Raw genomic sequence first — 25,000 nt, 5'->3', positions numbered from 1 at the left:
GTCGGTCTGTGTGTGTGTGTGTGTGTGTGTGTCTGTATGTGTGTGTGTGTGTCGGTCTGTGTGTGTGTGTGTGTGTGTCGGCCTGTGTGCGTGTGTGTGTGTGTGTGTGTGTGTGCGTGCGACGGTCTGTGTGCGTGTGTGTGTGTGTGTCGGTCTGTGTGTGTGTCGGTCTGTGTATGTGTGTGCGTGTGTCGGTCTGTGTGTGTGTGTGTGTGTCGGTCTGTGTGTGTGTCTGTATGTGTGTGTGTGTGTCGGTCTGTGTGTGTGTCTGTATGTGTGTGTGTGTGTGTGTGTCGGTCTGTGTGTGTGTCGGTCTGTGTGTGTGTGTGCGTGTGTCGGTCTGTGTGTGTGTGTGTGTGTCGGTCTGTGTGTGTGTGTGTGTGTCGGTCTGTGTGTGTGTCTGTATGTGTGTGTGTGTTGGTCTGTATGTGTGTGTGTGTGCGTGTGTCGGTCTGTGTGTGTGTGTGTGTGTGTGTGTGTGTGTGTCGGTCTGTGTGTGTGTGTGTGTGTGTGTGTGTGTCAATTTCTGAGCCTTTAGATTCAAAACTTTATTAACACACTCAGAGAACAAGCTGCATAGTTCATTCTCAGCTTAAACATTATAAATATTTTCAGAATAAAAGCGGCCACAGCTTTTAAATATTAACATGAGATGTTTGTTATAAACTTTGACTGCGGCTGTGTGTTTGCTGCTAATTATGCTAATTAGCCCGCTGTGATTATCGGGGTGTGTGTGTCACCTTTCAGCTCTATGTTCGCTCTGTTTTTGGGGTCGTGGAGAGATGACCCTGTTAAACACACACACACACACACACACACACACACACACACACACACACACACACACACACACACACACGTGGAGGCGGAGCAGCTGGTGGTCAGTCAGTCGCTTCGTCCTCAAACACCCTCTGGCTTTGGCCGAACAGGAAGCTGTGTGTGTACGTAAACACAGGCGCACAAAGCAGCCGCTCAGGAGGAACAGCACACACACACACACACACACAATGTAGGGTCTCCTGAGCTCAAACAACAGGCAGGAAATCAGAGAAGTGCAGTGACGCCCCGACAGAATCTGATCCCGCCCCCTCCAGCACAGCGGCTGATGAAGCTGTCAATCAACAGGACCGTAAACCTGAAACGTTTTCCTCCCTAAACACCTGATAAAGAATCTGTTCTCACCGCCATGTTCAGAAGAGTTCACCGTGCTGTGCTCATGGTTGACTGTTTATAACTGTTTTTGTTGCCGTGGTAACAAATCAGGTTATGATTTCATATCAGGGTTTGAATTTGTGTTTACTTTATTTCCTACAAAGTTTCTAAACCCCAAACTTCCACTAACCGTAGCACACGTTAACCTTCCTGCTCAAAGGTTAAAGGTCGCTCAGGTGGGTCCTGTAAGCAGCCAAACAGATTCTGGCAACGCAGGAGCCTCATTGGTCAACAGAGCTGTCAATCATAACAAAATCAAACTTCTCCGACGAATGATGAGAAGTTAATATAACGACTGAAGTCAGGTCTGAGAAACTTTAATCTGACTCGAGAGTTTGTCCCATCTGTTAACATGTAGGGGGCGGAGCTTATGAGCTATACTGCAGCCAGTCAGCAGGGGCCTCTCTTTGGAGGAGCTGATGTCGTCCATCTTCTTATACAGACTGTGGTTTCCTCTGACTGGTGTCATTTTTATCTTTCATTAAGTGCACACACACACACAGAGACTCACACACACACACACACACACACACACACCCACTAATAAACACACACACATTAACACGAACACACAGAAAAACACACTGCAAATATGTCAAGTAGAGCCCAGAGGGGTTACAAAGTGTGTGCGTGTGTTTGTGTGTGTCTGTCTCTCTGTGTGTGTGTGTGTGTGTGTGTGTGTGTGTGTGTGTGTGTGTGTGTGTGTGTGTGTGTGTGTGTGTGTGTGTGTGTGTGTGTGTGTGTGTGTGTGTGTGTGTGTGTGTGTGTGTGTGTGTGTGTGTGTGTGTGTGTGTGTGTGTGTGTGTGTGTGTGTGTGTGTGTGTGTGTGTGTGTGTGTGTGTGTGTTGTGTGTGTGTGTGTACTCGCTGTCACAAACCATCTCACCAGGGCTCCTGTTTAATTATCTACCCAGCATGCTTTGGTGCAGGAGCTCAGCGCTACGTCTAATGGGATGTGAAAAGTGACACACACAGATTAACACACAAAATATGAGTGTGTGCGTTCAGTAGACACATGTTAACACATACTGTCACACACACACACACACACACACTGTGGTTAATTAGTGCAATTAGCCTGTCCACTGTCCAGAGCCGTGTGTTTTCAAGACTCGTTAGCTCCTGATGATGTTTTCAACAACACACAAAAGAACACACACAAGTACACAATAAAATAACACAAACAATGAAACACACCTTCAAAATAAAAGCATCACAACAAACAATGAAAACTCAACAAAGACAATAAAACAGACAACCACAATCAAACACTCTCTAAAATCCGACATGGTGACTGGTCCTTAAACACGACATGTTTATAAACTGTGTGCACACACCTGTCCAGTGATTCCAGGTGGAGCTCAGCCTCTGTGCAGCACACTATGTTCTTTAAAACCACAGAAGAAGAAACCAGCTCAGTTCAAGTCTGAACTCTGAATCTTCTCTGACAAAAATTAACTTTATCTAAAAGAGGCAAATAATTTTAATCAGTGAAGTCATATCCATGGAGTCCAGACCTGCACTCACACACACGTCTACACACACACACACACACACACACACACACACACACACACACACACACACACACACACACACACGCACATTAACACACACACAAAAACACACTGTTGGATCCAGGCCCTTAGCAACTCCAGCATCGGGGGAAGGCATGCGTTTCTGTGGCCTCACATTTCCTCTCCGTCCTCTGGAGGACAGAAGGCCAGAGCCCCGCTGAGCACACACACACACACACACACACACACACACACACACACACAGTCAGTGACACCTCCAGGCTTTGTCCGGGGGCTGTCGGCCGTACTCTCGCGCCCGGCCTCCTCACTCTCTCTCTGGGTCGGGCAGGAAGAAAAACCCCCGGGACATTCCGTGATGCTAGCTGCTGCCGCCACCGCCCCGACAACCACACCCCCGAAACACACACACACACACACACACTCTCACAGACACACACACTCACAGACACACACTGGTTTCCAGGAAGAGAGTTAATGAGATTCTGCCAGGTTCCCACAACGACCACAAAACTTTTTGTCTTTTTTCAGTCTTGACTGATTTTTGGGCTCTTTTCCCACTGTTATATTTCCCATCATGCACCTCAGTGTTCAGACCGTGCGGGGATGTCCTGATGTCTGCCTTAAGGACGGATTTATTTCAGTGTTATTTCTCTTTTTCGTTGTTGATTAAAAGTCAGAATCTAAATCTCAGCAAGACTCAAAGTGTCGTCTGCGTTGTTTCTCGGTCTAATCGATATTTTCAGAATAAAAGTCTAAAAAATATGATAAATATAGAAAGACAGCAAAAAGAGACGGTTTGGTTCAGTCCAACGCCAATAAAGGCGTACCGAACCAAAACGAACTGAACTGAGCTAAACTCTCTCTCTCTCTCTCTCTCTCTCTCTCTCTCTCTCTCTCTCTCTCTCTCTCTCTCTCACTCTCTCTGTGAGAAGTCTCCGTCCTGTCTCTTCTCCATTTCCTGCTCCCTCACCCCCCTCGGGGAAGGAGGTGCTGTTATTTTGTTAAGGAGGGGGAGGGACAGCTCAATATCTCCCCCCCGGCCCCTGCGCCCCCCCCTCCCTCCCCTGATCCGTTCTAATCCCAGCGGGCTGAATGAGCTGCTGTTTACACGGAGGGATTAGTGCAGAGATTAGAGCGATCAGAGCGCTGGATTAGACAGATTATCAGTTAATGACACTCGATTGGTGAACAATGTGTCCACGTCCCCTCGCCTTTCACCCGTCTGTCCCCCCCCGTCCCCCCCCTCCCTGACTGTGTCTTATTTTACACACGCAGAAACATGTTCTGACAGACCTGATGTTGGGTCATTTGTTGTAAAATATTCAGTGATCCAAAGTTTCAGATTTTTACTGTTAATTAATGAATTCTTGCAGGTCAGATAGTTTTATTTTGAAAGGTCACTGAGTGTCTCTTCCTGTGTCTCATCTGTCAGGGAGGAGCGGGAGCGTTGGATCCGGGCGAAGTACGAGCAGCGTCTCTTCCTGGCGTCTCTGCCGGGCACCGATCTGTCTCTGGGTCAGCAGCTTCTGAGAGCGACGGCCGAGGAGGACCTGCGCGCCGTCGTCCTGCTGCTCGCTCACGGCTCCAGGCAGCAGGTCAACGAGACGTGCGGCGAGGGAGACGGACGCAACGCCCTGCACTTGGCCAGTCGCAAGGGCAACGTGGTCATCACGCAGCTCCTCATCTGGGTAAGAAATGAACACGTGTTGATGGCGAGCATGAAGAGGAGGGTTAGACGTCATATAAACATCATTATTCTCTCTCTCTCTCTCTCTCTCAGTACGGCGTGGATCTGATGGCGAGGGACGCCCACGGTAACAGTGCGATGGCGTACGCCCGACAGGCCAACAGCCAGGAGTGCGTGGACTCGCTGGCTCAGTACGGCTGCCCTGATGAGCGTTTCCCCCTCATGGCCACGCCCAACCTGTCACGCCGCAACACCAACCGCAACAACAGCTGCAGCAGCGCCGGGAGCGCCGCACTCATATGACCGCCACTTTGACCATGTGACTCTTTTTAGGACAAACAAACAAACACGGGAGAGTCCTGAACGTTCACTCTGGGAACCACTACCTGTCCTAACTCTAAGCCCCGCCCACATCACCTGACAGGACTGATTGAATCTGATCACAGGTCAGTGGTGCGTACAGGCTTCAGTCTGGGAGAAGGCATGATGGGAAATGTGGTCCACAATCAACAGAACTCAGTGTTTATCTGCAAAGCATCCTGGGAAAGAATCACATGACTGATGACGGCCAATGGCGGCCATCTGAAGCTCTTGGGACATCATACCTCATCATACAAAACAAAACACTACGAGACCATTTCCTGTTCACACCTCCGAGACTGGGGCAGCATCATCACCCAACAGCCAATCAGAATCCTCCAAACCTGTAAACTCGTAAAACATATCACCTGTTCTCTGAAAATCCAAGAAACTGTGAGAAGAAATATCACAAAGGAAAGAAGGAGGGGGGGATGGGGGGAGGGGAGGGGAAGGGGGGGTGGGGGGGGGCGTCCATGAACACTGAGTGCTCACCTGCACATCATCATCCTCCTCCTCCTCCATGACTCCGCCCCCCGCAGCGTCACCTGGTTTTTATCTTTTATTTTGAAATTCTGTGAACTCTCCTGCCTTTACATTTTCTTTTAATGTGAAAAATCTCGATGTAAAAAAAAGAAAGGAGACGAGTGGTTAGAGGTAAACCGTGATAGATCGCATGACCTAGACTCTTTCTTAGGATTGTGTGTGTTATAACCTCCATGTGCAGTGCTGGACCAATCCTTCAAGTGTCAACACGTTCTTTCTATTCAGGTGTAAAAAGTCAAAGCGTGTACAGAAGCTGTTTTCAGGCTCAGGGACCGGAGACTGTCCATAACCCCCCCCCCCCCCCCCCCCCCCCCCCCCCCCCCCCCATCGCCTTTAGAACCAGGAGGCCCGGTGGAGATGTTCACATCCTCGTCCAGTAACGTTAAGGTCATTTGCCCCTGAAGTGAAACAGGAAAAAAAAGGAAAAGGAAGCAGCTAAGAAACAAACAGAGCTTAAAGGGAATAATCTGCTGCTTCTTCTTCTTCTGGGGTTTTTAATCTGCTGTCAGCTCCGACCAATCACAGAGAAGAAGACAGGACAGAGGAGTTACATGTTCATTGTATTATTTCAGCCGGTAGATCACAGACTCACTTTCACTGTTCAATAACAGAGAGTCATTCAGGTCACTAAATCATGTTTCTGTTTGTAATGTTTGTGTCCCGTCCAATCAGACGGTCTCCCTGATCTGCTCAGCGAATCACTAAGAAGGGCTTCCTCTTCTTCTTCTTCTCTGTAAACCTCCTCGTTGTAAATATTCTCTCCTCTCTCCTTCACGTTCTCTCTCTCAGCTATGATGGTGATTTATTCTAATGTGTGTTTGTGTAGAGAAACAAACGTCAGCATGGACTGAATGTTTGTGTCTTGGTTCAGGAAGGTGAACTTTAGCAGGTAGCGCCACGTCTAAAGCAGCGGGTCCCAACCAGGAAGTCTTTGCAGAACTTCAGTCTGAACGTCATCAGTGAAAAACAAAAAGTTTAAGGCTGTAAGAAACTCAAACCGACTCCGAAAGGATGACGGTTGGACATGTTTGAGCTAGAGTCTGAGTTTGATTAAAGACGTCGCTTTCATGGCGTCAGGTTTGAGTCTCGACTAAATTTGTGAAGATGCAGTCTGAATGAGGTCGTTTGGGTCAGAAATAAGTCTGACTGTAGAGACGTTTGAGTGAAGACCTGATCCTCATTGGAACTAGTGACCACATATCAAATTGGAGTCTCTTTGAAAGGTAACCTTGGTTTTGACCAGATCTAAATGTTTCTGCAGAAAGTGTGTTTTACGCTTGAAGAAGTAAAGCACCGTTAAGTTTGGGAGCCACTGGTTTATTCCAGGTGTCATCACATGTAGAAACAAACCCTTTGAAGCAGATGTGACTGAGCATTGATTTCTTTTGGTAGCTTGAATGTGTAACTGAACGCGATGTTTATTAACCCCGAGCGTTAGCGTGATGGTTTTTACCCTGAACACTATGCTGAGCATCAACCTGCTCGTCTTCTTCGTCCTTGTTGTTCGTCCTCAGATTTTGAAAGTTGCTGCAGAGGTTGAGGAGCAGCTCTCGACCCGCCTGTGTATCCGAGCAATATTCATAAACACATCGATCACTGTCGCTACGTGAAGTCGTACGCTGATGACGCTGCAATATTCCCATTAAACCACAATCACTGTTTGTTGTTGAAAGTTAGAAAGGGAAAACAAAACACTTCAACTCTAAGACTTTTTTCTGTTGTACGTTTACATCATTGTGTCCATCCTTTGTTATTGTAAGTGCCACGCCCCCTTTGCCACGCCAGTCGTCTTAAAGATGGCCTCCCACAAAAATACTAAACCAAGGGGTTTGACCGAAACGTGTTTTTTCAGAGTGTTTGTTTTTATTTTGTTTTAAATCTGATTCGATGTGCGCCTGTAATGAACCAGGTCAGCAGGTCAAAGACATCCTTTTATTTATGATGAAAATGCACTAAATCATATTTAGTCCGACTTAACTCAAACGCTTTCCACTACATCTTTACCTTTCAACTAAAGTTTGTTGTTTCTCCCACTTCGGAGGCTTCTTGCCGTTTTCTCTGAATCGACCTGGACTTTTATTTGTACAGAATTAACTTAAAAAAAAAAAACAATATCCATTATGTAAGTTCACCTGATCAGAGAAACCTCAGGAACATCGGCTCTTTAATGATTGCTAGCATGATGTTGTTAGCATAACTGCTAGCGAACAAGCCAGAAACAACATGGCACTTTTTTCAGCTTACTAGCTCAGAAAATTGCCGTGTTTAGACAAAGCTTGAAAATATTCGCTTCGGAACGTCTCAGTCAACATACGCTAACCATGATAGCAGCTAGCTGTGTGACCTTAAGCGCTGCAGCCGTGTTTCAGATAGCGAGGAGAGTTTACACTTCACCTCTGTACAGCTACTGATCAAACAACACAACTAATCAAGACTTTATTTTTTAATCTTAATCCAGAGAAACTTGCTTTTTCTTCCTCTAGCCACAGAAACTGCTGAGTCATCTGTAGCCAAAGCTAACTGCTGCTAGCAGTGAAACAACAAGCATGGCAGTGCCGTTTCAGATGCAGGTAAACTGTTAATACGACCATGTTTAGTCAGAAGAAGAGCCCAGAGTTTTATGTTTAAGCTTAATTGAACATTAAAAATTTGAATTATGATAAAGTTAAACATTTTGAATCTTCAACTAGCGACCAGTTAGCTTAACTCAGCTAATAATTATGTTTTCTTTGAGTATCTTTCAGGACCCTGACTCTTTTTACAACAGTTAATTCTAAATTATTGACCCACATCTGTCTCTTCTTTCATTAGCAGCTACAGATTGTTTTGTAATTTATTTTGTGAATTCACAGCTGCTGAGTCGGACTGCAGCTGCTGAGTCATGCAGTGCGTTAGCATGGTTAGCTTGAACTTGCAATCAGACTGCAGCTGCTTTTCCTCTGCCGTCACCTCAACCTGTCCTTTGTCAAAACGCAGCTAAACATTAAAACTTTGAAACTATTTAGAGACATCCTGTGAAGCTCCACTTGCAGCTAGCAATGTGTTAGCTGATTTAAGCTAACAAGTGATAGCATGGCGCAATGTGATTTTTATCGGCGCAGTTACACACGCTTCAGAAACTGAGCGTGGGAGATAAGGATGTTCAACTTTACGATACTTATCGATACCACGAGTTTAAAATTCTGATATGAAGACCCTCGTAGGAGAAGCCGCCCGCTTGTAGATAAACCTTGTACGCCTTGAAAGATGCTGGGAAAATGAGGAAACCACATTAGCGCTCATATTTCTATTCAACGCTCGCCGCCATCCGTGCCCACCTCAGCTGTACATAGACTTCAAAGTACAAACATGGAGAAAAGACACCTCTGTATGGTCAACGTCTGGTTTGTATGCTTGTTTTAGCCTTTCCCTCTTAAGCCCCGCCCACCAGGGCTGTCCTCCACGTTATTTATGAACACACCCTGTGAGGAAGACTCCGCCCCCTCAAACCTACCTTTATGTATATTTTTCTCTCCTGTCCATCCTTGATTATTATGATTGTTATGATTTCATCCAGATGCATTATTGTTTTTATTGTCATTGTTATTCTAATTATTATTATTATTGTTATTGACTTCTGTTGGCTGTACAGTACCGTTGTTGAGAAATTTTACTTAATACAGAGTCTTCTACTGTAATGTGTCTCTTTTCAATAAAGACGAGAATAATGCTTCGTAATATAACGTCACGCATTCATGTCTTTGATGATTCCTTTTCAGCAGTAAATCAATATTTTCAGATGAGTGAATAAATATTTTTATTTATTAAAGGAGCAGTATGTAAAGTGAGTACTGCAGTCTAAATTCTAAACATTGCAGAGAGCTGTCTCCCCCCGCCCCCTCCTCTCTAGAGTCCATGCTCACACAGGTCACCATGTGGTGGACTCTGAAGCTTCAGTGTTTATCCAGCTCTGCATGGGTCTGTAAACCTTTCTGTGTTCTAACCTCTCTCCATTTTTCAAAAAGCATCTCCAATATTGATCCTAGTTTGAGCACGTTTCTGCTCGTGGAGCTTATTAGAAACATGCAGAGGCTTTTTAGGTCGGGTACAATCACTTCTATCTGAACCACTTCTCTTGCCCGTTTCCATCACTGCAACACCTGTTGACCTGATAACTGCTCTCATATCTAGCAAACCGAGGGGCGTCCAAAACGGCCGTGTGGGGGTGTCTTAAAAGCGCCTACCTTCTCTGGTCCAAACAAATCCAGAGCATTCAGGAGCAGAATCTAAAGTTAGAAGGAGGACATACTGGCTGCTGCATTGTTGTCAGAGAAGCCAGCACTTCAACATAGCATGTTTCCTTAATGTCTGATCATATATTAAGGTACCTTTATAATTTCACTCACTACACATCTTAGTGATTGGACCTTTAAAAAAAAAATAAGGGTCCAACAAGTGTGTGTAAAATTTCCACTTCGAGATGCAAAAAAAACATTTTAACTGCAGAGAACAGTTGCAGTTCATTACTAAAAGTGCTCCATTGTTAGGCCTCTACGATTTCTATTTTTGTTGCCGTGGCAACAAAACTGCTATCAATATTATTGGATTTTTACTAAAATCACATAAAGACCCATGTATCTAATTGTTCTTTATCTCCCCAGTGAAAGGATCATGGAGAGTGTATTTCCATTTTGACGAAGAGTGTGTGTGTGCGCGCGCGCGCGTGCGTGTGTGTCAGGGTGGTGTTTGCTGTTGTCTGATAATTGGATAATACCCTGCTAATCCCTCTCAACCCCGTGTTTAACAGGAAGCGAGAGAGAGTGTGTGTGTGTGTTTATGTGTGTGAGTGTGTGACAGGTACACAAAAGAGTCCACAGGCAACAGATGGAGCTGCTTCAGTCAACACTGAAGGTTCCTGCATCTCCGTCAACCGAGTAAACTCTGCAAGAATCTGAGCTGAAACACGAGTTAGAGAATATTCTGATTGTCTTTGTTCCTGTAGTTAAAGTTTTGGTGTTTGTTAGAAATCAGTTCAGTCCCTCTCAAAGTGTTTGTGTTCCCTAAACACTTTTTGTTGGAGTCATTTGTGTTTTTTTCATTTGGGACTTCTGAATGGGAGATTGTTTTTCCTCCTGACTCCTGACAGTGATTACAATAAGAACTATTAGATTTTTTTCTTCATGCACCCTCTTTACTTTCAGCAGCAATAACCAGCACAGACGCCTTCTCTTGCTGCAGCAGTGTGGAGGTGGCTCCTTCAGGATTAATCAGCAGGAGTTCATCTGAGGCCCGAGCAGGTTGCTGGTAACTTTAGGGAGGAAGAGGAGGTGAGGAAGAGGAGGTAGGGAAGAGGAGGGGGGCTGAAAGCTGCAGTGAAGAGCCGAGGCCGAGGCTGATCCCTCGGGTCTCATTTATCAGCCAACCACGACGGCCGGGTTGATTACAATTTGCAAAAATATTCATTAGAGTCACACACACACACACTTGCACACGTCTCTGCTCACACTGCAGGGGTAAGAACACATTTTTTTTTTTTGTTTTGTCTCTCCACATGTGACTCATTTATTTTTATTGACTGAAATAAAACCACATTTAATATGTAGCGCTATAAATGATCATGTCTAACGCCACAGAGGAAGAAGAATCTAAAATACATCTGTTGAAATCTGTCATTATTTTATTTATTCTCAGACATCTGTCATTTTTTTATTTATTCTCAGACATCTGTCATTATTTTATTTATTCTCAGACATCTGTTATTTTATTTATTAACTGACATGTTATTTTATTTATTCTCTGATATTTCTAATTATTTTATTTATTCTCTGGTATTTGTCATTAATTTATTTGTGGTTTAAAATGATTGAACTGCTCCTTAAATAAATAACTTTCAGTCACATTTAATCAGCTGAAACTTCTCGCTGTTAATGACTGAAATACGTTTAATTACCGGCTGCTTTTCAAATTAATAAAAAATGAAAATAGCTGTAGAAAAAGAAGGAAACATTTAAAAAGTGTAGAGAGTTAAAGATAGCCACTTTCAGTTAAAGTTATTTAGATTTAAATTATATTCAGCGGCCTATCTTAATGATTAAGACGTTTTAAACCGACTTTTTAACCGTTTAATCTTCATAAATAATAAAAAGATTTACGAGTTATCAGAAATATTTCTGTTTTATTATCCTGCTCTCAACAAAGTGAGTTAACGACACGAAACATTTAAATGATTTATATCCGTTTAAAGAAAGTTCTAACCGGATATTTCGGTATATTTTTACTGAAGTGTTGCTATGACAACACGATGAGACTGCGTGTGTCGTCCGTTCGAAGCGACGCCGGAAGTGCTCCACCAAACAAACAAACAAACCGCCGGCTTCTAGCTACCTCGGATTTTCTCGAGTTTTAACGACTTTTGAGGGAATTTCAGTCTTTTAAATCAGTTTTATTTACTGAAGCGAACTAAAAAGTCGTGAACACAACTTTACCGGAAGCTAAACTTTGCGTTTAACGAGAGAGAATCGTCGAGTTTCAGAGAAAGGTGTAACTTCCGGTGGACGTCACTCAGGTAACTGTTTTGTTCGATATGTTTGTATTTTTTATTGAACTTTACTGAACTTAGACAAACGACAAACTTTACTGTGTGTGTGTTTTCAGGTAAACCGTCTCAGGCTTCACCTGGACTGTTGACCCAACAGGTGTTACAGTATGGCTGTCGGCTGACGTCACAACCAATAAGGCGGGGACCCTGGATTTCAGCAGGTAGTTTTTTTATTATTTAAGTCTTATTGGTTAAACTATTGAGACATTCTCAGGTTGTTCTGTGAGCCTTTATATGAATATTTAATTAATTTATTCTAAAGAGTTTAAAAAGCGTCACCTCACTGGTTAATGTTTGGGGTCTAAACTTTATTGACAAACCTGTCAGTGACATTAATGTTTTCATTCATGATGAATCTCTCACCTCTGTCACAACAACACACCGACGGAGTGACCTTTGACCTTTAAATTGGGATTATTATGACAGAAAAATAAACCAAAACTCCCTAAAAGAACTCTGAAATAATTAAAGATTTATTTTTTAAATGTAATTATATTATTATTATTATAAGTTGAATAATTATTATTTGAGTCAGCTGCTTTAATTTGTTTTAGAAATTCTTCCGTTTGGAAAGTTTATTTTTTAATACATTTTCCTTAAAGCAGCCGGCCTTCAGTATAAAATCATGATCTCGTTTTTAAATTAATGTCAGACACTTAGAGCTGGTCTAATTATAATATTTCCATCAGAGTGTTTGTGTATTCATTCAACCAATCAGGAGAAATCATTTTAAATACAGAAGGATTGAATTTGTTCTGCAGCTTTAGAGGAGGAGAAGAAGTGTCATCAATCAGAACATGAAGGGAGACAGAGCAGATGTTCACATCTGGTCACGTTTCATCTTTTAATTCACACTTTAAATCTTTTTTTCTTTACTCCACACGTCAGGGAATGTTAGTTACTTTAGCACAATTTAATATAAATAAATTAGCAGCGTCCTTTGTGTCCAAAAGAAGAGAAATAAAAAATCAGGAGAAATGAAGCGAGGACAGGTTGACCCGGAGAGCGGAGAGAGAGAGGGGAGAGTTTCAAGAGTTCAGACACCACGGTCATAAAAACATGAAATCATAAGTTTGTGTTTTGAATCATCACGAGGGCTCCTCAGTTTGGTCCCTGGTGAGTATTTACATGAGGAGGTCACTGTCCGTTTGTCTCGTCCTCCTCGTTCTTCAGCTCTGCTCAGAGAGTCTGTGAACATCCTTTGTGTCCTCGAGCACAGAGATGAGGAGCTGTGAGGAGCTGCGTCTCGTGTTGACGTCTCAAACATGTCTGTTAAGATTTCCTGTGAAGAAGAACGAACAGGAAACTGATGTCTGGAATAAAAACGTCATGTTGAGCCCGTTCACTGACAGTCGTCTCATCGATGACGTGGACAAACCAAACAATGTTTTTAAACGTGTCCTTTAAAAAACTCCTGAATCTAACGAGCTGATGAAACTCCTTCAGACATAAAAATTTAAATCATGTGAAGGAATCTGCAGATTTTTCATTTTATGATCGATTTCTTTCTAATCAGGAGTAGAGATCAATAACTGATAAAAAATAGATTTTATTAAAGAGAAAAACATTGAGAAGTTTCTTCATTTTTTTGATGTAACAATTCTCAATTTTTTTTTAAATGCTGGAGGTAATTCGGGACTGTTTGATTTAATTTGGCCTTAAAGTAAATTAACTTTTAGAAATAAATCTTTTTTTCTTTCAGATGTATTTTATAAAATCTGATTTATTTAAAGTCAAATACTCTACTCATTGAAAACGCAGATTAAATCAGAACTGCTCTGACGTTTTTCAAAATAAAAACGTAAATAATTCAACTTTAAAAAATGAAATTACAGAGTTTAAATGATTTAATTAAACTCAATCATCAACACGAGCTGCAGGCCTCTGTTCTTCTTCTACGGTCTGTTCTGCTCCTCTTCCTCTCCATCATCTCTCAGTCCGGACTCTTTTCTTCTTCTACGGTCTGTTCTGCTCCATCTGCTGGTGCTGACTCCTGATCGCGAAGCGGCTCACGTGCACCGGGATGGGCACAACGATTTTGGGGTTCCGGGACGGTTCTCCGGATTTGTTGTTGACGTTTCCGGCTTTGACCCGTTTCCACTTGGCGCGCCGGTTCTGGAACCAGATCTTCACCTGCACCTCGCTCAGCTTGAGCGCATGCGCGATCTGCGAGCGCTCGGTTAACGACAGGTACTTCTTGCAGTGGAACTCCTTCTCCAGCTCCAGCAGCTGCTCGCTGGTGAACGCTGTCCTCCTCCGCCGGTTCTTCCCGCCTCCTCCTCCTCCTGCCCCGGAGCCTCCTCCGCCCGGACCGTGCCCGTGCGGGCCGTCCTCCAGCCCCCCGCCCTCCCCGTCCTCCTTGTGACACATGGAGGTGAGGTTATCATCCGAGCTGTAGTCCAGGTCACTGTCCATGGAGAAACTCTCATCCTTCCGGCCGCACTCGTCCTCTTTGGAGTCTTCTTTACTGAGAGCTCTGCCTGCGAGGAAGAGGAGGAGGAGAGGCCCGTGAGCATCTTCATCATCAATAAAACCATCAAACTTTATTAACAAAGACAAATAAAACACACATCTAAAAAACACCAGGAGCATGAAAAGTCTGAACATTTGACTCTGAATTAGAATAAATTTAATGAAACTGAATAATTTCTGTAAAAAAAAAAAAAAAAAAGAGTTTCTTTGATTGTAAATATTTAAAATGCGATTCTAACTGCTTTAGATTTCAACATAAATTCAGATTTATGTCCAAACAGCTGCTGAAGATGGAGATAAAATAATCCTCTGAATATTTAAAAAATGATTAGAGAATGAAAATGAAGTTTGACATAAAGTCACCTCCTGATTTTAACGGGAATGTTTGTGCGCGCGAGGCTCTGACATCTGGAGGGGGGAGGTTCAGGTCGGGAGGTTGGAAGGGGGTCGGGTGTGTGTGAGGGGGGGCCGTGTTCCTGTCCCGTGTCAATATCCATCATCAGATCAGTGTTTGGATCAGCAGCACGCGCTCTGCAGGGATTTTTTTTTTATTTTTCACGCGTAATTACGCACGCGGGCCTCTCAGCTCGAGTCTGTCCGCGTGCGAAACGGAGCTGATGCGGCCGGAAACACGTCACATTGAGTTATCAGTTATTGATCCCAAAAAAGAAAGAAATGTGTTTTTAATATGAGAAGAAGAAAAAAGATGAAGACGGAGAGTGAGGAGACAAATGATGTTGATAACCAAACAGATGTTTATCTCACGCGGATCAATAATTCAAACTAAGATTAAAATCATCAGTTTTTACATTCCAAAGAAATGTACAAATCAAAGAGTTTAAATGTTGAATAATCTGAGGTTTGTCCTGAACACTCTGAGGCCTCACAAACGTTTTCAGCGTCACGTTTAAGAATCTGAAATATTTGATTGAGTCTGTAAATAAAGAAATTAAAACTAAACTGTAACATTTAATTAGTATTATTTACAGTGATAGATTAAAGAACAGGATTTAAATCCTTAATTTAAATTCGATCCGAGTTTTGATTCATCATTTAAAAGTCTGAAATTCAAACTCAATTTAATTATTAGTGTTGAAAATAATCCTTTAAATTTGACTTTATAAAAAACACATCGAAGTGTTTTCTGTGTTATTCTCTTCTTTAGTAAAGTTTCATTTTAAAAATGGTTTTTAAGAAATCATTCATTTGTTTTGAGGACTCTCAGAGATCTTTTTTAAAAAGACATTTCACCCTCCTCAGCTCTTTGGATCGTTTCAAACTATTTATTTTTAAGAGCCAGACTTTGTGTCGATCCGGTCTAAAGGTGTCATGCTGACCCGGGACACGGAGCTCTTGTCTCGGGTCTGGTCTGGGGGAGACTCCTACCTGTGGATGTTTGCGTGTCCGTGTCGTGGAAAGCCTGCAGCCCCGCGGACTCTTTGCCCTGCATGAAGCTCTTCCCGTCCTCCTCGTGCCGCAGGTCCTGACCTTTATCGAAGACCGCGTGCAGAGCCTGAGAGCCGAACTTCCGAGCCGCGTCCTGGTGCTGCTGGGACGGAGAGAATCCTCCGGGCAGCGACGCCATGAGCGTGGAGGTGAGCGCCATGCCCTGCGTCAGGCCCTGCGCCAGGCTGGAGCAGAAGCCGCTCTGCAGGCTGGAGATCTGCGGGTGTGCATGGTGTCCGGCGGGGAGACCCTGCTGCAGGGAGGGGGGCGGTGGGGGTGGCGGCTGCAGCACCACGGACCGGTACGGCATGAACATGGGGTACCCGGTGTAGACGAAGTGTCCCGGGCTGGGCTGCGGGGGCCCCCCGATCAGAGAGTCAATGCTGAAGGCGGTGGTGCTTCCGAGCGGCCGCTGCATCACCATGAAGGACGGACCGAACGCTGCGCTCATTGGACGGCCGCTGCGCGAGGAGGAGACCGGAGGAGGCGCGAGGTGGGCGGCTGGGAGGGAGCACGAGCCCCGGTGGAGCCGCCGGTGTGAGGAAGTCTACAAGAGAGATAATCCGAGCAAATAAAAGCATTCCATCCTGGAGAGGAGATTCAGAGGAAAACCAACTTCTTCTTCTTCTCTTTAGGGTTAGGACTCTTCTTCTTCTTCTTCTGTTTTAGATTTCCTACAAAAACCAAAAGCAGCCTCAGCTCTGCCGCTCCGACCTGACCGGAGAGAGACTCTCAGCTGCGGACACTTGTCCTCCTCTCTCCCGCTGACAGGGTGTGTGTGTCCGGTATGTGTGTGTGCGTGTGTGTGTTTGCAGCTCCGCGCCTCCACAGATGTTTGGGATTTAAATTGCGCTCCCCTCTGTTTAATTGCGCTGCCTTCTCTCAGAGAGCTCCGCCCCCTCTCCGCGCTCTGGGCTCTGATTGGTCGCTCGGGATGATGTGACAGCTCGCCTTTTGGTCCTCTGGATGAATGCCAATTACACAAATTGGGACCACAGGCCATTTAAGAAAGTGAAAACACATCATCATAAATAATAAGCTGCATATATTCAGTAAATAATCGGTGTGTGTGTGTGTGTGTGTGTGTGTGTGTGTGTGTGTGTGTGTGTGTGCGCGTGCGCGCGCGCGTGTGTCTACATTATATAAAGTAAAAGTCTCCCAGCTCAGTCAAATCCTACAAAATAAAATACAAACTTGTGTCAAAATAAAAGATAATTTTAAGCTGCACACCTGAGTGATGTGACGTTACAGTGTGTTTACCTGCTGCAGGATCGACATTCAGACTCTTTTAGTCACTTTACATTTTGTCAAAGGAAAATAAGAAAAGGACCAAGATGAACAAATACCAGAAGTTCTCCAACAAGGTGTCAGCGCTAACGGATCGGTTTGATCCTCAGAAATCCACAAAGGTTTGATGCAGCTGTTTCAGAGACTAAAGGTCTGACTTTGAAGAAGTATTCAAAACTAAAAGTGGATTTATTTCAGATTTAACTGTCACAGGCCGAGCGTCTGATCTGCAGTCACTGATGATGAACGCATGAATCACCGTCGTTATCTGCGTCTGAAACACTCAGATTCCCCCGCTGCGTCTCGTCCTCAGCTCGCGTCGTCGTGACTCACGATGAGCTCTGAAGTCGTCGGGCGATTATCCCGCGATTCATCTCGTCTCAACGTGCAGCGTCGAAGCTCTAAATCACAATATTTGCTCCTGCGACGGCATCAAACTTGATTTTAATGAATCCTGTAATGACTCCCTCATCAATTCCTACAAAGCAACACATCATCACAGGAAGCAGAGAGGACACAGGTGACCTCTGACCTCATGATCTCCCTGTGGACCCCCCCCCCTCTCCTCTCAGGCTGAGTCAAGGGCATGCATGGACCCCCCTCCTCCTCCTCCTCAGGGTCACTGGGACACGATCTCATTAAAGGAGCCTGATCTGCAACTGCAATGCAGACATTAAATAGCAGTATTTTTCAATTAGCGCCGACAAATTCAATCAAAATTCCATAGATTAGGATGAAATGAGGCATGGGTCATTTACAAGGAATTTAATTGCACGGCCATTAGACAAATAGTACGGCGCTCTCTGTCTCATTATCAATCATGCGGGGGCATCAATAGTAAAAGGTTGTGAGGCAGGGGAGGGGGTGTGAGTGTAAGTGTCCGTGCACGGGGAGCGTGCATGTTCCAGCTCTGCCACCAGCTCACAGCGGCTAATAAATATCCTCTTTTCTGCTTATAAATTATCCAGTTTAATTAACAACATGGATTATGATTGGACTATGATTTAATTAAACCTTTCCTGCATGCAGGCCCCGCTCTGCCATCATCCATTATGGGGGGGGGGGAGGAGGGGTGAGGAGGTGTGGAGGGGGGAGGAGGAGGTGGGGGGGCTCTAAATGAAGCTTCCTCTAATAGGAGCTGCTTACCTGCAAAGATCATCAACAAGCACCGATAATAGGCCTCCGAATGGCTGCAGAGCGTTTACCGAAATAAACCGGGACGCCACCAACTGCCCCCCCTCACCCCCTCCTCCCTCACCCTCTCTCCCCCCCCCCCCCCCCCTCCCCGTGTGTTTAAATCTAAAGCTAAATGGCACAATCTGAGAGTTTGCTGATATTACCTCCCCGTGTTGCAAAGTGGAGGGGAAGCGGTGGGAAAAGTAATTATGAAACACCGCAGCTGAGAGGGGGGAGAGAGGGGTACGAACACACGGGGTGAGGGTGGAGGAGGGGGAGGGGGAGGGGGGGGTGAAGGGGGGGGGGAGTCGCCCCGGGCAACAACGCCGCTCGACACGATTCAGTCAGAGCGGAGCAGCGTGGCGGTATCAACCTTTTCATCAGCCTCTAAATGCCAGGCCAAATATATACACACAACACACACACACACACACACACACACACACACACACACACACACACACACACACACACACACACACACACAGCGCTGTCACTCAGAGGAAACACTTTAAATGAACTGAGAGAAGTTAAACACTCGGTGTGTAATTCATCCTGTGAGCGGGGATTCAATCAAAACAACAATAACAGAAAGTTTGATGACATCATGAAGCAACAAAAGATCATGGGAGATGTAGTCTTTTATAATGAAACAATAGATACTAATGATTTCTTCTTCTTCTGCGTCCTCTTCATCTTTTTGTAGTTTTTTCTTCTCCTTGTAGTCTCTTTGGGATCTTTGTCTTTTCTTCTCTTTGGTCGTTTATTCTTCCTTGTCTTGATTTCTTTAATTTCATCTTCCTCTGCGTCTCCTATTCTTCATCTTTTATTCCAGAGAAGAAGAGCGTTCCTCTCCTGATTTCAAACCTCGTGTTTCTTCTTTGTTTTCAGATCTCTGGCGGCGGTGAAGAGTCCCTCCAGCAGCTCTGGATTTCTACATTTGGTGAGTAAAAAGTTGATTAATTCTTTTATTTTCCTGGAGGTTGACCTGCATCAGAGGAGGGCGCCCCCTGCTGGCTGCTGTCAAACATTACACAACAACATGTAAACTCTTTAAAAGCTCATTTCAGAAGAGGTTAGAGCTGCTTCTGCCCCTGAGCTCAGATCAATTAACATCCAGACCACTGATTGGATTTTTGATCATCAGAGCTGAAAGCGACTCATTGATTGGCCGCTGAGGTCGCCCCGGCTCTGACGGAGGCCGATCCAATGAGGGAGGAGGCTGACGGGGATTGAGTTTGTTAAGTATCTTCTGGCAGAGAGCGGGGTCACTATTGATCGTTACACTGCAGAAAAGCTCGCAGCAAACAAGTCATTTAATCTTTGTATCGAACGTACACGACACGTTTACTGAACGCCAGAAGAAACCGCCGGCGGAGGCAGGAAGTGGCGCTCTGCTGCGCTCTGCTGCGCTCTGCTGCGCTCAATGTACTTATTGTTAGACTTGTTGTTTTTGATCGTCGTGCTGCTGCTGGAGAACCAGAAACGATGGCACTCTAAAGATGTTCTTCATGTGCTGCAGACAATGCAGAAGATATTATAAAGTATTGAGTTAGAGCACCCTCTGCTGGAGAGGAGACATGATGACATCGAGACTGTCTGTGATTAGATCTGAGTCAGACTGCAGCGGTGGTCTTGATGTTAGCAGCAGAGTTTTGCAGTGTAACCTGGTCTCAGGTGGATTAGATCAGTCGAGGTGTTTTTTTTTACTCATCACTCGTGATCTTGTGTTTGTTGTCGTCGACAGCGTGCAGATGAACTCTGATTGTTTCTGTGTCTCTACACTTCTTCTTCTCTTCTTCTAAAACATGTCTCTTCTTTTCCTGCAAGCTGCAGAAACAAACATTGATCTCTGTTTGTAATGAGACTGCATGCTACAAAGACTACCCCCTTTACAGTGTGGACTCTGGTTTCTGGGAATCTCTGGTCAGACTCTGGTTTCTGGTTTCTGGGAATCTCTACTCAGACTCTGGTTTCTGAGACTCTAAGCTCAGACTCTGGTTTCTGGGACTCTCTGCTCAGACTCTGGTTTCTGGGACTCTCAGCTCAGACTCTGGTTTCTGGGACTCTCAGCTCAGACTCTGGTTTCTGGGAATCTCTGCTCAGACTCTGGTTTCTGGGAATCTCTGCTCAGACTCTGGTTTCTGGGACTCTCAGCTCAGACTCTGGTTTCTGGGACTCTCAGCTCAGACTCTGGTTTCTGGGACTCTCTGCTCAGACTCTGGTTTCTGGGAATCTGCTCAGACTCTGGTTTCTGGGACTCTCAGCTCAGACTCTGGTTTCTGGGACTCTCTGCTCAGACTCTGGTTTCTGAGACTCTCAGCTCAAACTCTGGTTTCTGAGACTCTCAGCTCAGACTCTGGTTTCTGGGACTCTCAGCTCAGACTCTGGTTTCTGGGACTCTCTGCTCAGACTCTGGTTTCTGGGACTCTCAGCTCAGACTCTGGTTTCTGGGACTCTCAGCTCAGACTCTGGTTTCTGAGACTCTCAGCTCAAACTCTGGTTTCTGAGACTCTCAGCTCAGACTCTGGTTTCTGGGACTCTCAGCTCAGACTCTGGTTTCTGGGACTCTCTGCTCAGACTCTGGTTTCTGGGACTCTCAGCTCAGACTCTGGTTTCTGAGACTCTCAGCTCAGACTCTGGTTTCTGGGACTCTGCTCAGACTCTGGTTTCTGGGATTCTCAGCTCAGACTCTGGTTTCTGAGACTCTCAGCTCAAACTCTGGTTTCTGAGACTCTCAGCTCAGACTCTGGTTTCTGGGACTCTCAGCTCAGACTCTGGTTTCTGGTTTCTGGGACTCTTTGCTCAGACTGTGGTTTCTGGGACTCTTTGCTCAGACTCTGGTTTCTGGTTTGTGGGACTCTCTGCTCAGACTCTGGTTTGTGGGACTCTCAGCTCAGACTCTGGTTTGTGGGACTCTCAGCTCAGACTCTGGTTTCTGGGACTCTCTGCTCAGACTCTGGTTTCTGGGAATCTCAGCTCAGACTCTGGTTTCTGGGACTCTCTGCTCAGACTGTGGTTTCTGGGACTCTGAGCTCAGACTCTGGTTTCTGGGACTCTGCTCAGACTCTGGTTTCTGGGACTCTCAGCTCAGACTCTGGTTTCTGAGACTCTCAGCTCAAACTCTGGTTTCTGGTTTCTGGGACTCTCTGCTCAGACTCTGGTTTCTGGGAATCTCAGCTCAGACTCTGGTTTCTGGGACTCTCTGCTCAGACTGTGGTTTCTGGGACTCTGAGCTCAGACTCTGGTTTCTGGGACTCTGCTCAGACTCTGGTTTCTGGGACTCTCAGCTCAGACTCTGGTTTCTGAGACTCTCAGCTCAAACTCTGGTTTCTGGTTTCTGGGACTCTCTGCTCAGACTCTGGTTTCTGGGAATCTCAGCTCAGACTCTGGTTTCTGGGACTCTCTGCTCAGACTGTGGTTTCTGGGACTCTGAGCTCAGACTCTGGTTTCTGGGACTCTCTGCTCAGACTGTGGTTTCTGGGACTCTCAGCTCAGACTGTGGTTTCTGAGACTCTCAGCTCAGACTCTGGTTTCTGGGAATCTCAGCTCAGACTGTGGTTTGTGGGACTCTCTGCTCAGACTGTGGTTTCTGGGACTCTGAGCTCAGACTCTGGTTTCTGGGACTCTGCTCAGACTCTGGTTTCTGGGACTCTCAGCTCAGACTCTGGTTTCTGAGACTCTCAGCTCAAACTCTGGTTTCTGAGACTCTCAGCTCAGACTCTGGTTTCTGGTTTCTGGGACTCTTTGCTCAGACTCTGGTTTCTGGGACTCTCAGCTCAGACTCTGGTTTCTGGGACTCTCAGCTCAGACTCTGGTTTGTGGGACTCTCAGCTCAGACTCTGGTTTCTGGGACTCTCAGCTCAGACTCTGGTTTCTGAGACTCTCTGCTCAGACTCTGGTTTCTGGGACTCTCAGCTCAGACTCTGGTTTCTGGGACTCTCTGCTCAGACTCTGGTTTCTGAGACTCTCTGCTCAGACTCTGGTTTCTGGGACTCTCAGCTCAGACTCTGGTTTCTGAGACTCTCTGCTCAGACTCTGGTTTCTGGGACTCTCAGCTCAGACTCTGGTTTCTGGGACTCTCTGCTCAGACTGTGGTTTCTGAGACTCTCTGCTCAGACTCTGGTTTCTGAGACTCTCAGCTCAGACTCTGGTTTCTGGGACTCTCAGCTCAGACTCTGGTTTCTGGGACTCTCCGCTCAGACTCTGGTTTCTGGGACTCTCAGCTCAGACTCTGGTTTCTGGGACTCTCAGCTCAGACTGTGGTTTCTGGGACTCTCTGCTCAGACTCTGGTTTCTGGGACTCTCAGCTCAGACTGTGGTTTCTGGGACTCTCCGCTCAGACTCTGGTTTCTGGATGATGGCAGACTGATGTGTTTAGTAAACATTAGTTGGGACACTTGAACAGGGTTAGGGTTGGAGAGACCTTTTAGCTGGACTCAGCACCGACCCTCTTTGGTTTGGATGTTGTCCTGATTGTTGAAGAAGACTTGAGTTGAAGTGTCTGTTGTAAAAAAATCCTGACGATGAATATTTCTTGTTGCAGTTTGAGTTTAACGAGCATCACTGGGTGTCTCTGAGTTACAGACTCGTTAAAGTCAGTGCAGCTCGACTGGACTGTAAATCCAGCAGAATAAAAACACAGACAACACGGAGACAGAGAGCTTTTAAACTTTAATGTGAAATTCTCCAAACCTGCAGAGGGCCTCGCTTATTTATCATCCATTAAAAAGAAGAAGAAGACTCTTTTAATTATCACATTTTTACAGAATCAGAGTGGGAATGATGTCAAACACAGGACAGAAATCAAATTAAGCCACAGCGCCCCCTGTGGGCTGATTAAAGATCTGCAGGAACAGACAGGCAGTGTGTCATGTAGTGGAGATTTAAAGTGATTCCTGCTCTGGGACTTTCAGAGTCTGTGAGCTGGACCTGAAACACCAGACCGATTCAATCAACGAGTCCCCGAGGAGGCGGGGTCTGTGTGTAACCGTCCTGATCAGCTCGGCGCCTTAAAGAGAACCTGAAGTTCCTCCTTCTACTAAAACACGAGGTGCAAAGTGTGAGAAACACAACATGAACGCTTCAGGTGAAACAGAGACGATGGTAATATTCAGACGAGCAGGGACGCCGTGTTTCAGGCTGAGCGCCCGTCCTCAGGCTCGAACAAAGAGCGCACGGTTATAACTAATTAAAGGCAAAGAAACACGCTGTGAGACGTGAAAACATGCAGAGAGGAGGAAGAGAAAGTGAGGAACCGTCAATCAGGGCCGACAGCCGGCTGCTTCAACTCGTCTCCTCTCTCTCTTTAGATTACAAGTTTGATTTTAGAGATGCAGACGTACCGATAAACCAAAATTGAAAGAGCAAAAACATAGTCATGATAAATGACAATGCATAAGAATTGAAATGATTCCAGAGAAATGTATCTGAACTTGTGTAAATCAGTGTACTTCTTGTGATGAAAGATACAACAGAAAAGTATTTGGTCGTTTTCGATTCTCTGATTTTTTGACATTTTTCAAAGTCCACATCCAAGCAGGAAGCAGCAACACCTGTCAGGTTTTTCAAATTAAAACCTTTTAAACTGGAGTGTAAGAAATGCTTTAATAAGTGTTCTCAGAGTGAACAGTTCTTCTCTTCTTTAAGAGGAACTCTGCACTACAGAGTCCCATCGCCATGGTGCCTCAGCTCAGTCTCTGGAGCTGCAGAGGTTCCTCTAAACCAGGTTAAGAACTCAAATCGTTTGTAGTTCCTGCGATAAGAAACAATCAGAGCGGTCCGGGGTTCCAACAGTCCGATAACTGTAAAAAATGTTCCTGTGGTCTGAAGTTGCTCATGATTCATCCGACGGGTCATGGGAGTGTAGGAGACGCAAGAATCCGTCAAGAAAGTAGAAGAAGACTCCGGCACACGGTCCAAAACGTTCTGCTACCAAATATGTTGCCAGATTATTTGTGCAACGCGAGCAGCGACTTCTGGTGACGAAAAACAATATGTGACTGGAGACTGTGTGTGCAGGACTTCTGTTGAAAGTGTAATAATCGGGTACATCGTGGCAACCTGCTCAGGAGCTTTATTATGTTTCATGAGACTTCCTGATCTTCCATCAGCTGATCATTTGTTTGGGTTAAACATCTAAAGAATGAGATAAACAGCTCTGTGTTTAGAAGTGTTTTAAAGTTTGAACTCGTGCAGTTTAATTTGACCTCACGTTGCTGCTGACGTGGATTTCCCAGCGTGCTTTGCACACATAAAACCAGAGGAGAGTAAAAGCTGCCAGCTGGTGTCGGGAGTTTTGAGGTCTTTAAAAAGAGAAACGTGTCGCAGCGTTCAGACATCCATCACCCTGCTTCAGCGTTCAGAGCAGCTGTTCCTCCAGCTGATAATCACAGAGCAGCCCTCCCTCCTCTTTAGACCACACGACCTCTGACCTCTGCACATGAAAACACACAGGTAAAGAGACGCTGCCTGCTGACACGCTGAGCCGTCTGCATCGCCACAATCAGAGGATGAAATGAAGTTAAGACGGTGGTCGTGGTCGTCCCGCTGGTTTCCTCTCGATGTTCTCTGTCTACTTGATTAACGACATCACAGGCTGGTCACATGAACAAACGTCTCGTCTTCTCACACAAACCAAAGAGAAGAATGATTAAGTTAGTCGCCCTCATCAGACGTGTTTCCTCCTCTCGTCTGTTCTCTG

General features: G+C 45.3%; 3 protein-coding genes across 7 annotated transcripts in view; 2 read left to right on the top strand and 1 right to left on the bottom strand.

The window, feature by feature from the left end:
• agap1 (ArfGAP with GTPase domain, ankyrin repeat and PH domain 1) overlaps positions 1-9,061 on the top strand; it is a 110,521-nt gene extending 101,460 nt beyond the window's left edge. For all 5 annotated transcript variants that reach the window (XM_061032264.1, XM_061032265.1, XM_061032262.1 and 2 more), the window contains 2 exons: positions 4,182-4,437; positions 4,530-9,061. In XM_061032264.1, coding sequence (XP_060888247.1) covers positions 4,182-4,437; positions 4,530-4,739 — 466 coding nt within the window. In that variant the 3' untranslated portion in view covers positions 4,740-9,061. The remainder of the gene's footprint in view (positions 1-4,181; positions 4,438-4,529) is intronic.
• Positions 1-25,000, top strand: part of LOC132959360 (pro-opiomelanocortin-like) — a 343,108-nt gene that overhangs the window by 266,619 nt on the left and 51,489 nt on the right. The gene's annotated exons all lie outside the window — the stretch shown is intronic.
• Positions 12,736-16,677, bottom strand: gbx2 (gastrulation brain homeobox 2). The gene is made up of 2 exons (XM_061032935.1): positions 15,775-16,677; positions 12,736-14,396 (listed from the first exon to the last, which is right to left on the bottom strand). The coding sequence occupies exons 1-2, from the start codon at positions 16,283-16,285 to the stop codon at positions 13,873-13,875; spliced, it is 1,035 nt and encodes a 344-aa protein (XP_060888918.1). The 5' UTR covers positions 16,286-16,677; the 3' UTR covers positions 12,736-13,872.

This window comes from Labrus mixtus, chromosome 24 (genome assembly GCF_963584025.1).
Source record: "Labrus mixtus chromosome 24, fLabMix1.1, whole genome shotgun sequence".
NCBI lineage: Eukaryota > Metazoa > Chordata > Actinopteri > Labriformes > Labridae > Labrus > Labrus mixtus.
The sequence above is the reverse complement of the archived record's forward strand: the minus strand, read 5'-3'. Positions and strand labels throughout refer to the sequence as shown.